General features: G+C 32.8%; 2 protein-coding genes across 2 annotated transcripts; one reads left to right on the top strand and one right to left on the bottom strand.

The window, feature by feature from the left end:
• The first annotated feature begins 799 nt into the window (after nt 1-799).
• Nucleotides 800-5,561, top strand: LOC122300660 (long-chain-alcohol oxidase FAO1). The gene is made up of 3 exons (XM_043111471.1): nt 800-1,141; nt 1,252-1,524; nt 3,604-5,561. Exons 1-3 carry the CDS (start codon nt 890-892, stop codon nt 5,347-5,349), a joined length of 2,271 nt encoding a protein of 756 aa, XP_042967405.1. The 5' UTR covers nt 800-889; the 3' UTR covers nt 5,350-5,561.
• Nucleotides 5,562-5,833: 272 nt separating this feature from the next.
• LOC122300659 (phosphate transporter PHO1-like) lies at nt 5,834-15,189 on the bottom strand. Its single transcript, XM_043111470.1, has 15 exons — nt 14,880-15,189; nt 13,730-13,816; nt 13,276-13,510; nt 11,814-12,186; nt 11,243-11,291; nt 10,140-10,211; nt 9,798-9,927; nt 9,142-9,262; nt 8,109-8,358; nt 7,769-7,873; nt 7,632-7,676; nt 7,381-7,533; nt 6,819-7,097; nt 6,593-6,732; nt 5,834-6,278 (listed from the first exon to the last, which is right to left on the bottom strand). Exons 1-15 carry the CDS (start codon nt 15,117-15,119, stop codon nt 6,188-6,190), a joined length of 2,370 nt encoding a protein of 789 aa, XP_042967404.1. The 5' UTR covers nt 15,120-15,189; the 3' UTR covers nt 5,834-6,187.
• Between the last annotated feature and the right edge of the window lie 2,488 nt (nt 15,190-17,677).

Below are 17,677 nucleotides of genomic sequence, written 5' to 3'. Positions count from 1 at the left end.
TACTATGCTGCACTATACTGGCACTATGCACTATGCATATGTCGGCCAACTCACTATGCCAGTTACTATGCTGGCACTATATACTGTGCATATGTCGACCATTCACTATGCCAGTTACTATACAGTACTATGCTGGCACTATGCACTGTGCATATGTCGACCATTCACTATGCCAATTACTATGCAATACTATGCTGACACTATGCATTGACGACTAGATAAATGTGGTCATACAATTCAAGATAGTTTATAACACGAACAACTTTTTTTTAGAGTATCTTTCGTTGCACTCTAGATGCAGACAAGAAGTACATGAATTATTTTATAAGCGACGACCTCTTTTACTACTTGGATTTTATGGCCATTACTAGAACTCCATGAGTATTTGTATCCATATTTCTTTCGGTGTCGGACCATGCAAATGGAAAGCGAAACGACCTTTCTCGAAATTAATTCACCCTGGAGCTTGGGAAGTAGGTTTTATTATTATGGTTGGGAACTTAATTAAATTAATTCTTCTACCCCCTCTTTGAATGTTGGTAGCTAGTCGTCCCAGTTGAGATTCCCATAAATAAAAAGGCACTACTTTACTTGTGGTTCTTGTGCATAGCACGTATGCATCATGTTCTGAATATTGATCATAATGTGCTGTAGAAGATAAAAACAATTAAAGACTTCGTACAAAGGTAGAGATAACAAGATCTATTAAACTTGAATTACTTTCTTCAGTCTGAAAAATACTCTGTAAAAGTTCAGAAGAGTCAAAGAGCTCACCTAATTCCATATTATATATATATATACACACACATACATATGTAGAGAGAGAGAGAGAGAGAGAGAGAGAATTGTGAAGAGAGGGAAATTATTAAGAGATCAGAGTGATAAGAGCATGATGATGATGATGAGAGAAAGGGGCCATCCTTTGTTGAGGGGATCAGGGGAATCAGAAGGAGATAAGATCAGCAAATACAGTCATGGGTTTACATCAGCTGAGATGCATTCACTGGCTAGCGTTTGTGAGGCTATTTTACCTCCTTTGCCATCGGATTCTTTGGATGCTGAGGATCATTATGATCGCCCTACCAAGGCTGTGAACTTGTTCTCCAAAATTTCTGGGTCTCAAACCCCAATACCTGATCAGGTACGTACGTCTCTCTCTCAGTAAGTTGCACTCTTCCTTCAATGAATCAAATAGAATTATCATCTTGAATCTTTTTTGACATGATTGGAACGAACGAACGGTAACTGCAGGTTGCAGAGCTTCTGGTGAAGAGGGCTGTCACAGAAGGGATGATATTGGTGAGAGTGATATTGTTGTTGCTGGCAACTAGGTTGGGCACCTTATTGCTTTGTGGGTCTCTCTGTGTATCTCAGAAATGGCCCTTCATCCCCAACTTCTCTCGCCTATCCTTGGACAAAAGAGAGAAAATTCTGCAGATGTGGTTTAAGAATAGATACTTCCCTCCCATCAGGGTTGCATTTCTTTACATGAAGGTCTTGTGCCTCTACGTCGTCTTCTCTCGGGTAATATAATAATTAATATATTCTCTTAAACTATTTAATTACTGTTCAATTGTATATATTTTAATTTAATTTAATTTATTTATTTTTTTACGTGATATGATATTTTATTCATTTTTTTAAAAATAATTATACAGTAATTATATAATTTACCGTTGTAAATATATTTTCTCAATTTTGATATTTAACCGAACGAAAAAGAAAAATTAGTTTTTAATTACTTTAAGCTCCATTTTTATTTATTTTTAATTGCCAGACGGATTATTAATGGATAAGGCCAGTGGCATTCGGTCCCATCAGCCCCAAGCTTATAAAGATTTGGACCCTAGTTCATTCATTAAACATAAATAACTCTTGGGACCATCCTAGCTAACAATATGTGAGTGCCCATTAATATGTAACAAGTTCTTAGTAAATAGTATAATATTAGTATTTAGGGTAATGATAAATCAAATGAGATAATATATTTTCAATCATACAATACGTAAGTACTGTACACTTGTTTTTAAGAATGAGTCAATATAAAACTCACATAAAAAAATTAATTTTTAATAATAAACTTTATTTTTTCTAAAATATAATATGCGACATGTGTATAATTAATGACTCTATCTAACTTTACTCCATAGAAATATATCAGAATTTGAAAACATTATGCTTTTATATAATTTTTTTAATAGATATTGAGGATGTAGTGTTAAGCACAACAATTTCCCCCTTGGGAATCTTTTTTTTTTTCAATATTTCTTTAACAGTCTTAATTATTAAGAAAAAAATTAAAAAACATACAAATTCAATAATAATTACTTCCTTAATCATTAAATAAAAATTAAAATAATTAAAATAATCAGTAATTTTGAAAAAATAAATAGTATTTTCCTAGAATTAAATCAAACATTGGACCAGTTAATAAGGGGGAAATGATACTCACAATTTCTATCAATAACGTGTCTCGATTTTCCTTTTTGTATTTTTTACTATTTATGTTTTTTTTATAAATAAATATTGGTTGCAAAAAATATTTATTTATAAAAATGAGAGAGAGAAACATATGTGAGTATGTGAGTATTTATAAATGTTTAAAAAACATAAATATTATTAATAATATTTAATATTTAAACATTTATAAATATTTATTACAACTAAAAGACTATTCGCAACTAATTTTCTATCAATAAAATATTTTATTATATTTATAACTAATAATAAAATAATGAGTTAAAATATTTTATTAAACTTTGAAAATTGAAAGAGGGAAATTGAATAAAAATATTATAAAATTAAAAAAAATTTTGAGTATAATTTTTATTTTAAAATTTGAAATAGTTCTATTGCTTTGTGTTTTTTTTGGGAGTTTGAGAAAGTTATATGTTTAAATAAAAAAAAAAAATTCAAGAGTTGATGAAAAATATTTGTATTTAAACTATATTTGAAAAAGAAATATCTAAGAATATATGAAAATATTTGAGATGAGTTGTGTTGCCAAATAGACCCTTAAACGTACTCATATTTTTATTTTCTATATTTAATCTATTACAATCATAATAATAAAGAAAAGGTCACGCTCAAATTAAGGACTAGTTTTAGTTTTTAATAAAGGAAAAAGAAATAACACAAGAATGAAGAAACTAAAGGTATTTTCCACTTTAATGAATTTTAAGATGTACTCTTTGTTCTGAATTTTGTCATCGATCGGTCCTAATTATATTTAATGAAGTGACGCATTTTAAGTGACTTATTCTATTAATCAATTAAATAAAAATTGTTTAAGATCTGTTATTTTACAGAGAGTTTTGTTATTCATTATTCTCATACACCACACATATTTTTATTTTATTTTATTTTTATTAAAAGAAAAAAAATTCGGTGTGAAGATGATAAGTAAAATTTTTCTCGCACAAATGAGACTAATGATATAGCATATTGGATGAAAAACATCATAATTCGGTATAGGAATATATCCTAGTTTTGTAGCTATAATCGGGAGTGAAGAATGTACTACAGCAGCAGCACCGCACCAAAGAAATTGATTTAGCATCAACTTTGTTCGATCATCGTGGAGTTAACTTCATTGATCTGCAGGTCAATGAAAATGGTGAGAACCCAACATGGGAAGCCATTGGATATCACGTCCACAATGACGACGACCCATCTCAAGTCCCAAGAAAGAGACCTCTTGAAAAGGGAGTGCTGGAAACTATACGCGAAACTGACTCTTCCCTTGTGCATTCCCTTGCAAACAAAGGTATAAGAGCGACTCTAGACTCCAAGCAGAATGTCTTAAAAATGGAATGTGATGTTCTTGTCGTCGGCTCTGGGTGTGGAGGAGGAGTTGCAGCTGCTGTGCTTGCATGTTCAGGCCAGAAAGTCATTGTTCTTGAGAAAGGCGGCTATTTCACTGCTGCTGATTATTCTTCTTTGGAAGGCCCCTCATCGGAGCAACTATATGAGGCAGGAGGTCTCCTTTCCTCTACCGATGGGGGAGTGTTTATTCTAGCAGGTTCAACTGTTGGTGGTGGCTCTGCTATTAACTGGTCTGCATGCATCAAAACACCAAAAAGCATGCTTCGGGAATGGGCAAAGGATTACAAGATCCCACTGTTTGGGAGCTCTGAATATCTTTCTGCTATGGATACTGTGTGTGAGAGAATTGGTGTTACAGAAAATTGTGCTGAGGAAGGGTTCCAGAATCAAGTACTGCGAAAAGGGTGTCAGACATTAGGTCTTAAAGTTGATTATGTGCCCCGAAATTCCTCGGAGTATCATTACTGTGGGGATTGTGGTTACGGTTGCAGAAAAGGAGACAAAAAAGGGACGGATCGTACATGGCTTGTAGATGCTGTGGATCATGGTGCAGTGATCTTAACAGGATGTAAAGCCGAGAGATTCATACTGGAAGAGAACAAGAGAGGAAGCCTGAGAGCAAAGAAATGCCGAGGAGTAATAGCAAAAACTTCGAGCGACAACATCACACAGATGCTGCAGATCGAGGCCAAAGTCACCATCTCTGCATGTGGGGCTCTGTCAACACCCCCTTTGATGATCTCTAGCGGCTTGAAAAACCATAACATTGGCCGCAACCTTCATCTCCATCCTGTTGTTATGGCCTGGGGATACTTTCCAGAATCAAACACAGAGATCAAGGGTAAAACCTACGAGGGTGGGATAATGACATCGATCCATGACGTGGAAGGGACGGATTCAGATGTAAGAGCCATCATAGAAACTCCATCATTGGGTCCAGCATCATTTTCTGGCATATGCCCTTGGGAATCGGGACTCGACATAAAGAAAAGAATGGTGAAGTATGCAAGAACTGCGCATTTGATTGTGCTAGTTAAAGACTTTGGTTCTGGAGAGGTTAAGTCGGAAGGAAGGATAAGCTACGAATTAGATGCATCTGACAGAGAAAATCTCAGGGTTGGGTTAAGGCAAGCATTAAGAATCCTGGTAGCAGCAGGAGCGGTCGAGGTGGGCACCCATCGCAGTGATGGCCAGAGACTCAAATGTAAGGGGATTAGCGAGAAGGAACTGGAGGAATTTTTGGACACAGTCAATGTGGTTGGGGGGCCAATGTCATTGATAGAGAATTGGATAGGATTTACCTCTGCCCATCAGATGGGTAGCTGTAGGATGGGGATTGATGACAAAGCTGGCGCGGTTGACTTGAATGGGGAAAGTTGGGAAGCAGAAGGTCTTTTTGTTTGTGATGCTAGTGTTCTTCCAACTGCTGTTGGTGTCAATCCCATGATCACCATCCAGTCAACTGCCTACTGCCTCTCAAAGATAATAGCCGATCGAGTCCTTACAAAAAGTACCCTTCTCTAAAGATTCTTGATTCCTCTTATTGTTCTATTATACTATGCACATATCTGCATTTGTGCGCTTACACAAAGCACATATATCCACATTCTAAAGCTGTTATATATTGAGTCCTGCTATTAAATAATGAGCTGTTGTTCAGGTTTAGAATGCAATGTGTTATTCAACTTCACATGTATGCCAATGACTCGATTAATATATTGAATTGTATTTTCTAACTCGGGTTCTTTAGACTTGCCTTTGTCCAATTTCTGCATTTTGAAACCGGAGTCAATTCTACTCACTACGATCAGGCTCTATACTCTGAACCAGATTGATTGTCTTGGAAAGCCTGTCCTTATAATACCTGACCAAATTAACTTATACAAAACAAACAGAATCTATTTTGTGAGGCTGAACCAGATTGATTGTCTTGGAAAGCCTATCCTTATAATACCTGACCAAATTAACTTATACAAAACAAACAGAATCTATTTTGTGAGGATGAAGATTTTAAGAAGTGAAAATCGTCTGTAAATAAAATGGACATAATAATTCCTGATCAGTTATAGAATTAGTTGCGCAAAATTAGGAAGTTCCTCTTCAAACTCAAAAGAAGAGTTCCCATTGATTGCTCTCAGTTTGGACCTAGCCGATTACGAACCTTATTGCTTGAAATTAAGCCACACTTACAATTTCATGTCCGACTTGGAATGACTAAATGTACAATTGGCGCCTAAGAATTCACTTCTCGAGTTGGATATGCAACGAGTCATGGAAATCTCACATTTTGCTATATATATAAGGTGGATCGCTTTGGCTACCAGCTCGTCATTGACGTCTGTACATGAGTCTTTGAAAGCATTCAGCCATCAGAATCCATCTCGTGGAATGGTAGCGGAACTTCCTTGACCGCCCTGTACTTCCCGACATTGTTTACATGCTCATTCTCCAACCTATTCAAGGATAACTTACCAAACATCAGAAAATTGAAGTCCTATTTTCCATAGCTCAGAAAGCTACTCACTTTGCATCAACCACTCTGACCCATAAACAAGCTTATGACCATATTTCAGTAAGAATTGTAGTTGATTGAAGTTGTTTCCATCATTTTACAAGCAGGATCATTAACATATCTGCTAATTATGTGGTGATCTCTTTTGAACCCAGAAGACTTGAAATGCTAGTCCTATGTTCCCATTATTGAATCATCTGCCAATGCAAGAAAACAAACTATGATCTTAAATTTGAAATGTGAGACAGAAAATACCTATAAAAGTTCCAATGCCCGCGACGAATTACTTCTAATGAAGCCAAGAAAAATTCTACCAAATGACCATCAACAACTTTGTCAATTTTAAACGGCAATACAGATTCCAGCCATGCAAGTCTTAGAACTGCATTTAAGGCCTGCAGTTCAAATTATTTTATCTTCAGATCCTCTGTGATTGTTAGAAAGGGCAAACCAAAATTCTATCCAGTTGGGGATAACTTACGATGGATATATAATAGATGCTTTTGTTCTTCAGAATTATACCATCTCTAAGCCACAAGTTTTTTGAGTTTTGGTTGAAAAGCCCCCAGTCCATAACAAAATCCCAGTAACACTGATATACGGTAGCCACCACAGAAGTCAATAAGAAAATAGCAAGCCATAGGTGGTCATGCTGCCTATGATATGTTAGCCTTGCGCCGGCTGCCACCATGGCCGAAACATACTTGCCCATGTTAGCCAAATGTACAACGTCACTTTCATCAAACCATCTTCTTGCACACTTGTGGTCACATTGAAAAGCAAGGTGTTAGCAGAACAGATTCATAGGCAAAAGACTATTTAGGTGTTCCAAAAACCCAAGTGGTTCTTTTAATGCCCTTAATGTTATTGATTAGTATTTATTGTAGTAAATTGGGATCATAAGCAAATTCCTAAGACATGGAAAAAATGTTCTCATCTCCACAAAAAAGATGGTATTGAGGAAAGAAATGAAGCCACAATCTCGAAAGATGAATACATCTGATTATACTACCATGAAAGAATTATAATTTCTGGAGCAATACCTGCATTGCACGCCAATAGTACGGCAGAAACGAAATTACATAAGCAAGCTCCTTGAATAGCCTTCCCGATCTGCAGGTTTCATAATGGTGGGTTCTGAAAGTTCCTGCTAAAAAGTAGCAGGCTGTGGATTCCATCTGCCTCAGCAATGGAATCTAAAGAAAGAAATGAATTAATTGGAGATCAATTAATCATTATGGGGAGAAAAAAATGGAACAAAGCGTGTAGGGTATAGCTTAAGAGTGGGGATTACCTGGCTTGTAAGCTGGTCAGCCATGAAAAAGTCTACCAAAATAACCTGCATACAAAAGAATTCAACCAGAATAAGTCATTATATTGTAAAGAATGAATAGAAATCTCGAAATGAAATGAGAAAAGCAACAATTGTACCTTATAAAATGGAGAGCAGACTATATTACGTATAACACGGATGAAGCAGTAGCGTGTTGGACGATAGAAGATGTCCAATGGGCATATGAGCAGAGCCAGGAAACACTGAAAAGCACATTCAATAATCAATATCTATCATCACAAACACTATTATTATTATTAAAAAAAAATTCTTATTATGTAACATATTTTAAGTAATTGAGATATAAAACCATTTAGAATATGTGACATCTATAAATATGATTTAAGGATGAATATATATATATATATATATATATAAGCTCATGAAGATGTATTAATAGAAAATTAACGTACATGGACATAAAAAATTGGCACTAACCAAAAGAAGAATTCCAGGAATGGCATCAGCTTGGCTAGGTGATAAGCCACTGACCCGTAAAAGGAGGTGGACGACCATTGCCCCGACAACTATGGTCATGAAGGTGGTGCAAATGAGGAAAGCATCTCTGTACGTAAGGGCTGTGTTGGGTGAGAATTCAAAGATGAAGTTGTAGTTTATCCTCTTACTCTTCCACATGAACAAATTGCACCCATACATGAACAGGTGCAAGCTTAACAAGGCAAACATGCTGCAAAATCCACACCAACCTCATTAGTTTAATATGTGATATATTTTTGTTTTCCCCCTGTTAAATGAAACTGGCTTAGTTCAGTTCAGTCAATTTTATTTTTTTTCCTCTCATGCTAGAAAATTGTGGAATTAATTAGTTGAAAATTGAAATGGCCGATACTTTCTATATTTTCGTGTAAAATACGAGATATTTAATCTGAAAGAAAAGTGCTACAACCACAAAAAATCTCATAAAAATAAATTTACAAACTGATATAATTTCATATACGATACTTTAATAATCAAAATATTTTATACCATATTTATTTAAGGACTTGAATTGTAAAGAATCCTGATATAAAAAATATGAGTTTTGTTACGTACAAGCAGATCAGTTGAGTACCAATACTGATTCTTTCATATTCAAAATTTAAATTAGTACTATTTTTAATAAAATCTATTTTTTAACTAATCATATTATATTGGTGCACATATTAGTGCACAATTATATTTGTAACTAGATTTTTCCGAAAAACGTATTTCTCATTTTTATAAGAGTTTTGTTATATACAGTTACTTTTATATATTTTTTGTGTACTCAACTGATGTGATTAGTTAAAGCAGTTATTTTATATTAAAAAAATAAAGCATACAATTATATTAATAAAGTACATAAAGAATATATAAAAAAGACTACACATAAAATTTTTATTTCTATAAATATAACAGCAATAGTTTTATATATTAATTGTGGGTGAAAACTAAAGAGATAAAGGTCATGGGGGAGAAGTCAAAGACCCACCTGCAAATGGGATATACTATTTCCATATAATCTACCTCCGTTCCACTAGAGAATATACCCGACAAGTGCACTAAGATTGCATACACAGTAAACAGGGAAACAAAACAACCAGTGAACAATCCTGCAAAACACAATGACAAAACAACGAATTACATTATTCTTTGTTCTTAATTTTTTCCTCAAAAAATCAAGGATGATTTATTATAAAAAAATTGCTTATATACTACAAATTATTTTTTGTTAAAATGATTATTTTTTATTAAAATAAATTTAATTATTCTTATCATAAATAATTATTTTCGTTATAAATAACTTGTCATAAAATGCCATTTTTCTCAATAGAGATTATATTCTTTTATTTATTTATTTATTAATGTCGGCAAATATTCTTTCTGAAAAACAAGCAGCTGCACTAATTTCTGGCTGGCCTGCGGGGCCGGCCTGCATGCTGAAAAATGAATGTTCATATATCATGCATGGTTGTGAGGCACTGCTAATGAACAGGAGTGAATTATATCCAGGGGCCACTAGGCATCATGAATTAGTGGCCAGCGGGGGTTTCAAGTAGTAGTAGTACTACTATATATATATATATATATAGCACTCATGTCAATGGAGATTATGAATAATTAATTAATTTAATTAGGATGGATTACCAACAAAGAAGGTGACCATGTGAGAAGCTTTTTGCTGTTGTGGACGCAGGAATTTCATCGCCCTTTTCCTGTCATTATTGGCGAAGTGCTTTATAAATATGGACTCCACTTCGTCCATCACTCTTACAACCTTTTCAGAACAAATATAATTACAATACGGAATAAATATTCTTATTAGAATATGATTCCATCTCCAAATCAATCGACTTGGACCAAAAAAAAAATACAAAAAATAAAATAAAATAGTGAAAAGTTACTTTACAATAAACCAAAATACGCATGTCAAATGCATATATAACCACAAATGCAGGTTTTATGAAAATAATAATAATAATAATTTACCTTATTGGAGCTAATAAAATGAGATGCCTTCACAGCTTGTAGATAATTTGCCGAAGCATGCTGGTTGGATACCTGTTCATGAAATAATACTTTAAATTAATAACAGCAACTGAAGTTCATCAGGCAAACACATTTCAATGGGATTTACAAAACACTAGTATTCACATATAAACTTAGATCATTTGAGATGATCACCTGATGAGCATCCAAACGCAGCCTAAAACATTCTATTTATGTATTATATATGCCAAAAGTGAAAAAAAAAAAAAAAAAGGCATAAGTTAAATGGATCTATTGTAATTTAAATTTACTTGATTAATACATTATTATTTTATGTAACAAAATTTTTATTAGTGAAATCTTATATGTATAACACTGTAATTAATAAATTCATATTAACAAATAGTTACTAAATTATATACAAATGATTTCCTTATCTTTTAATGTACTTAAGATCATATTTTTTTTAATAGCTTTTAGGGTATAAAAAAATTAAAGACAAGGCCGGTAGAAGCGAGGTAAAGGTGCTCCAATAATTCCACTTAGGCAATGTGGATATGACTGATGACTCATATATAGATGGTTAGGAAAATTAGGTGGGCCGTGGTTGTAGGAAGAAATAATTTTCAGGAGTCTCACACTCTTCATGTGAAGTGCTTAGACATCCTTTTCCCCAAAACCAGTACTTACCCAAGCTGGCCGGCATGCATGGCATAGGAGATTATGTGCAACTATTAATTCCTTGAAAGGTTTAATCCCATCTCCTATAATTTTATATAAAAACGAACACATTTAATGCCATTGAATGTGAAACTAGAACTTCCAACTAAAAGCAGATATCTAGATCAACGCCCCTTACTTACTGTAAATGTAAAATTAAGACCACCCACTAAATTATTTTAACAATTATTTTAGCTACACAAAGATTACATGAAAATAAATTTACAAACTGACACAATTTGATATAAAATTACTTTTATTATAAAGTAAATCTAACGGATTGTATGAAACAATGTCAATTTGTGAATTTACTTTTATGTAATTCGTTTGTATATGTAATACGTACACCTGTCTTTGCTAAAGTGATGTGTTCCAAGCCATACCTTGTCAAATTTCTTGAGTATCTTTGTAAATGCTACCATGTTTAGGGAGCTGCCAAAAATGGTTAATTACATAATTAGAACATGCATAATTAATTTAGAGAAATAGCGGACGTTAAAATATATATATATATATAGAGAGAGAGAGAGAGAGAGAGAGAGAGAGAGAGAGAGAGAGAGAGAGAGAGAGAGAGAGAGAGAGAGAGAGAGAGAGAGAGAGAGAGAGAGAGAGAGAGAGTCACAGCCCACAATTAAATTATTCAATATCTAGTAAAGTCACTTAATAAGGCTAAATATATATAGTTAAAAATTAAGTTGATGGAGCTAGCTAGCTAATTATTGATCAAGAGACGAATTGGAATCTCAGTTCTTATACTTTAAAAATTTTACTCTAGAAAAGGCAAGCGCATTAGCATGCACCACCAACCTTAATTTATTACAGCCACCTTAATTACTTCATTGGTCTTTAATTTTGAAGTGCCATATATATTGCATCTCACGTAATCACTATTATTTTTGTTTTCATCAATGATACGACTAAAGAAGTGGCAAAAAACAAAAAAAAAACAAAAACCTGTAAGTTTTGAGAAGGCCAAGGCCCCTGTAGAGCTCCACAAAAGCTCCTCGAATCATCTTCTCAGCACATTGAACTTTCTTTCGATTAATGGATTCACCAAAACCACCAACTTCTTTCTTGGGATTCTTAACCAAATCTTCCCACAGCAGCGAAGTAAAGGCCACGATCGTACGTGTTGGGGTTGCAGCAGGAATATCAATCTTCATGCTCATCTTATTATAAGGCTTCCCAGCTAATTTCTTTGTTTTTGTCGGCCTTGCCCCGGCGGACTTAGCAAAATCCACGTTATGCCTTTCTAATGGAATTATTACCTCCTCTGTCTCCGATGCCTGATCATCTGTTGGGCTTTCAACTAATTCAATCGAGCTTTCTGCATATATAATTGATCACCACCATTATACATGACAGCAAAGTTGGTCAAATGGGACAAAAAGAAAAAAAGAAAAAAAAAGAAAAGAAAGTCAAAACACAAGGTCGTACGTTGTACGTACGTGTTTCCAGTGATTTTAACATTTGGTATGGCCTAGGGCCTTGTTTGATTAATAAAAACTAAAAATCTCATCTCAATTCATCATTACGTTTTTTTTTAAATTTTAATATAAAATAATAAACAATTTAACTTTTTTAAATTTTAATATAAAATTAATATTTAAAAATTATATTATAATAATATTTTATTTATTACTATTTAAAACATCTTATCCCATTTCATTTCATCTGTATAATCAAGTAGGGCCTAATCACGTTTTTTTGGATAAATTAAAGTCATGTATTTGACATGCAACGTGTCAGCATGCGCATGACATTGTTCCATATTTAAACTTGACTTTACAGAGAAATTCTTTGGACAACAAGCGGCAAACTGAAAAGTAATGTTTTGACGAAAGAATTTCCGGCGGCAGGGAAAACATACAGTAGCTGCTCATTTATGTTAAGACCAGTCACGTACATCCCTCCATATGCTGTGCCATAATTTTCCACAAAAGTCAACAAATGTTGAAGGAATATATATCCTAGCTAGGTGCAACATGGCGTATTATATATAAAACATATGTCAACAGTACGTAGTACTCTAAGATCTTGTTTGATTATACAAATGAAATGAGATTAAAGTTGAATAAAATATTATTAGAATATAAATTTTTAATATTTTTGTTTCAAAATTTAAAAAAATTAAATTGTTTAATGTATTATGTATGGAAGTTTGACAAAATTATAATGATGAGATAAGATAGTTTGTGTAACCAAACGAGGACTAATTATATGTTTTGATTCATGTGACCATGTCATGGCATATATGTCAATATTTGTCATGTCGGTCATGTTATATATATTTGAGATGTTATATATGAGTATAATATAGCAAGATTAGATATTGAATATATAATTACCATTACACTATCAATATATATTGTAACACAAAAAAAGAAAAGAAAGAAAAGGAAAAAAAAAAAGGCACCGGAATAGTTGGAAGGCCGGATCGGAGATGACCAAGAAAAAGGGGAATTTCCGAGGCTTGGACTCGACGGAGAGTTCTTCCTGATGCGGTGGTTGAGAACTTGCTTAAGCTCGAGCAAAATCTCCAACTGCTTGTTTAAAATCTCTGCTCTCTCAACAATGTCACTCTCCTTCTTCTTATAAAATTGGTTGACCTCGTTAAGTTCTTCATCCAATTTCTCAAAAAATATTCTAACCTAATAATAATTAACATCCAGAAAACACCCATTAATAAAATCATGGAATTATATATATATATTTATGTAAGTATAATCAAAGTTATGAATAAAATACATGAAAATTGAAACAATATTTAATAATTTGCTTCAAAAAAGGAAAAAGAAAAAGAAATTAATAAGCAGTAAATAAAATCCATGTGCCAATATTATACAAGCATATATATATGCATGGATTACCTCATCTTCTTGGGAAAACAGCTGGGAAAGCTCGGTTTGATACACCTGATCCTCTTCTGCACCTTCCTCCATGCTTTTACTCCTGACCTGCAACAGAAAGTGGATATACATGGGACAAGTTTCTTGATTTCTGCACTGTACACGATGATGTCTTTTTCTTTGTTTCAATTAATTTGTCTCTTTTTTGCTACGTACGTAGTTATACTCACGATTGTTTCGTGATATGATTGTATGTGCCTGCAACCGTTTCTTTTGCTTTCGTGACAGAATGACATACTCTCCAAAAAGAAAAGCAGAAGACACCAAAAAAGGTTCTAAAAATATGGATCCATCTTCTGATATTATAGCATATATATTTATATATATTTTCTATTTATTTTGGTGTTCCAGTATTCGACAAACACTTCTACAACGAGCAAGTTCATTACTTTACATGCACAGAGGGTTTTAATTTGTACGAGAACAGATCAAATTAACCAGTAAATATCATGCATGGGGCCCGATCGAGTAATTAGTTATATATAATTAGCTAAAATAAGTACTCCATTTCTAGCGATAGGATCCAGCTTGATAGCTATAATTATGGAAGATTAATCTCCAGAACAGTGAAAGATCAGTCCTTGCTAGCTAGTAAATAAGCCAAGAGGACAAGGAATTAACGAAATTCCACAAACCCAAAGTGCAAGACCGGGTGGTATCGGAGAATCAGCTTAGCTAGCTATCAGTGTATCGGAAAAACTCAGTGAATTCTTGATCTGCCTGAAAATGACGTCACTTAACTTTCTTAAAATAGTATTCCGAACAAACATATTATATACAATCAGACAAAAGTCAGAACCACACAAATTAGTCGCGGGTAGGAAAATAAATATATAACTAAATAAGCTTTCAAGTTTCGTATGCCTTATAATTATTAAATCTCGCCGGAAACTCTTGACACTCACCGGAAAATTCAGAATGAAGCCAAACTAAGTTCAGAAACTACCGTGAAAAAAAGAAAAAGAAAAAAGAAAAAAAAAGAAGGTTATCTGAATCCAATGATTCACGTTATCATTCAACATCAATTGGGATGATTTTTAAATATATAGGTTTCACACAAAAATGCATGCATACATATGGCTTTAAATGTTTCTGTGCATGCGTAATGTACCTGAATTATATCCGCTTCGTTACCGGGATTGCGGAACTTGTCACAGATTTTCTTGGCGAGGAATCGAACGGGGTCGAAAATGGACAGACCAAAATTGCCGCCCATCATGTCTTGGGGTTGTTTGGGTAATCTAGAAAGCTTGATCTTCTTTATTTGTTTCTTCAACTCCCGGTACTTTACAAAAGCATCACTCCATTCAGGTATAAGTTGAGCTTCGAGCTCTTTTGAGAACTTCACCATTTTTCTGTTGTTGATCAGGTGTATGGAGGAAGATCGAGTGAGATATAAAAGAAGAGTTTAAGAGGTAAGAATGTAATTAATTAAGAGGTTTACATATATAGATGAGAGATAGGCATGAGAGGGACAGCCATGTGGAAAAAAAATGAAATACAGATTCTGCCATTCAGACGTGGAAAACTTCAATTTCTTTACGTTATTGGTTTTTTCTATTTAACCAGAGGGTGGTGGTGCATGGTTATAAAAGGGTTGCGACCAATTTTATTAAAAATAAAGTGGATGCTAGCTAGTCATTTTGTGGAGCCTTTCATGTGTGAATTTAGATTGTTATAAAATGGGTAGCTGTTACCAAATTCTATTTCTTTTACAGCACTATATATATCTATATTGATGAGAAATATTATAGCCAGGTATAAAGAAATCTCATAAAAGTAATTTTTAAACTGATATAGTTTTATGTGATATATTTGATCTATTTTATAATAAAAATAAGTTTATAATCTAACATATCACATCAATTCATGGGTTTCCTTTTATAAAATATTTTAATAATTAAGGTCTTGTTTGATTACGCAGTTCAAATAAGATGATGTAAGATATTTTGAATTGTAGTGAAATTTTTGAATTAAGATAAAATGAGATGGCAGGTTTAATTTGTAAAAAAGTGTAGGTTTGGATAGTAAGATGAGATGAGATGGTTTTTAACTTTTTTAAAATTTGATAAAGTGGTGGATCCCACCAATTATTGAAATTTATTTTTAATTATTGGGTGGAAAAATACTAAGAATATATTAAAAATAAGTAATATATATTATTAATTTAAAAACTCATAAATATTTTGACTTTCCCAAAATATATGTAGTTATATATGACAATTATATTATGACCTATTTATTATACTATATTTTATAAAATTTGAAATATATTTTTCTAATTATAAATTACCATAAAATAAAAAATTCTAATAGATAAGTATATATATTAAAAATGTGGTAATTAGTATTCCTGTAGCATTATTGTTCATTATTGTAGTGTTACTGTAGGATTAGTTGAAAAATCATAGATAAGATAATTTATTTTATTTCCAACCGTTTGTAGTTGATCTGTGCATCCAAACCGGCCTAATGCATTTATCATTGACGAGACGGCCTATATCTCCTCGTGAGATCGATACTATACATACGATGAGTATGGCTCCTATATATACTAAGATATATATAATACTGCGATTTAGCTCACGTGATCAGCTAAGTCATGAGTTGTGAAATAATGGAAGTTTTAGATATGCTTGCATGGTTTCTTTTAAAATATATATATATATATATATATATATTACGTTCGGAGAAAGGAATTTGGATTTTAGATTTGAATTTAAACTTAGATTTCAAATCCAAACAACGTTAAGTACTCTCCCTACAGTCTTTTTTTTCCCTTGATTTTGTATTCTCTCTCGGAATGGGTTTAGCGTGAACGTCCATATATATACTTAATTATTCCTCATTAATGTTTGTTTGTCCGTGGATGCAGCATATATGCATGCAAGAGACTGCTCATCATGATTTATTGTCGATCATATATATATATATATATATATAAAGGAAGAAGATTCACTACAAGAAAAATGAGTTTTTGTGATCAACTTATTGTAATTAAAATTGGTTACGAATAGTCTTTTCGTTATAATAAATTAGTCACAAAAATCCGTTTTTCTTATACTGAGAAGACTCCAACCCACAACTTCATTCTTAATTAATTAATATATATATATATATAAAAAGAATAATAAAACTTTTGTTTGGTTTTTTTAATATTATTACTATAAGAAAATTGCTTATTTGCAACAAATTATTTCTAGCGAAATGTCTATTTATAACTAAAATGAGTCTGTTTTCATAATAAAGAATTCTTTTTTGTTGTAAAAAATTGATCACAAATATCCGTTTTTATTATAATGTATATTAAAGCTCATTAAATCATTTAAGTACTCGTAGAAAAATAGAAAACGGGATCGAGATACATTAATTAGTTTTGTATTTTTTGTAGTGAAGCTCGTGAGACATATATCATGCATCATGAACTCGACAAACAACCAATTAATTAAGTATATATAGGTCTAGGTTTCTAATTAATAATTAAAATGCTTACATTAATTACATGATCTTAATAAAGCAATTAATTATTCCTCGACTAATTATTATAAAAAGAACTATATATTATGTCGTCTGTAGTTATATTAATTAATTCCCAACAGCACTACAAAGTAGCTAATTCGCATGTTTAATTAATTAATAATTTTCAATTTTAAATAAACAGTTTAAGTATGTGGACTTTGCTCAAAAGAGGCAGTACTGGCGCCGTCGTCTCATGTGAGACGCAAATGATTCTAACCTCATAGATTCTTGTTGACACTAGTTGTCGGTATATATAATGTCTGTTAGGTTGGATCACACTAGTTCAGCTAGCTAGAGATTATATATATATATATATATATATATAGTAATGTTAGATACGTACGGTGATCTTTGGGTGTGCAAGATTCGATCCATTTGAAAAGACTAGTG

The sequence above is a fragment of the Carya illinoinensis genome, chromosome 2 (assembly GCF_018687715.1).
Source record: "Carya illinoinensis cultivar Pawnee chromosome 2, C.illinoinensisPawnee_v1, whole genome shotgun sequence".
NCBI lineage: Eukaryota > Viridiplantae > Streptophyta > Magnoliopsida > Fagales > Juglandaceae > Carya > Carya illinoinensis.
Note: the sequence above shows the minus strand (reverse complement) of the source record. Positions and strands in the feature narration are given on the sequence as shown.

What these genes read in the sequence shown, in the direction of transcription:
- LOC122300660 (XM_043111471.1), top strand. Translation starts at nt 890, where the DNA reads ATGATGATGATGATGAGAGAAAGGGGCCATCCTTTGTTGAGGGGATCA. An exon ending in AAACCCCAATACCTGATCAG is followed by an intron (nt 1,142 to 1,251) that starts GTACGTACGTCT and finishes CGGTAACTGCAG; the next exon opens with GTTGCAGAGCTTCTGGTGAA. An exon ending in TCTACGTCGTCTTCTCTCGG is followed by an intron (nt 1,525 to 3,603) that starts GTAATATAATAA and finishes ATTGATCTGCAG; the next exon opens with GTCAATGAAAATGGTGAGAA.
- LOC122300659 (XM_043111470.1), bottom strand. Translation starts at nt 15,119, where the DNA reads ATGGTGAAGTTCTCAAAAGAGCTCGAAGCTCAACTTATACCTGAATGG. An exon ending in GGCCTTCTCAAAACTTACAG is followed by an intron (nt 11,292 to 11,813) that starts GTTTTTGTTTTT and finishes CATTTTTGGCAG; the next exon opens with CTCCCTAAACATGGTAGCAT. An exon ending in ACTATTGGCGTGCAATGCAG is followed by an intron (nt 7,098 to 7,380) that starts GTATTGCTCCAG and finishes TGTGACCACAAG; the next exon opens with TGTGCAAGAAGATGGTTTGA.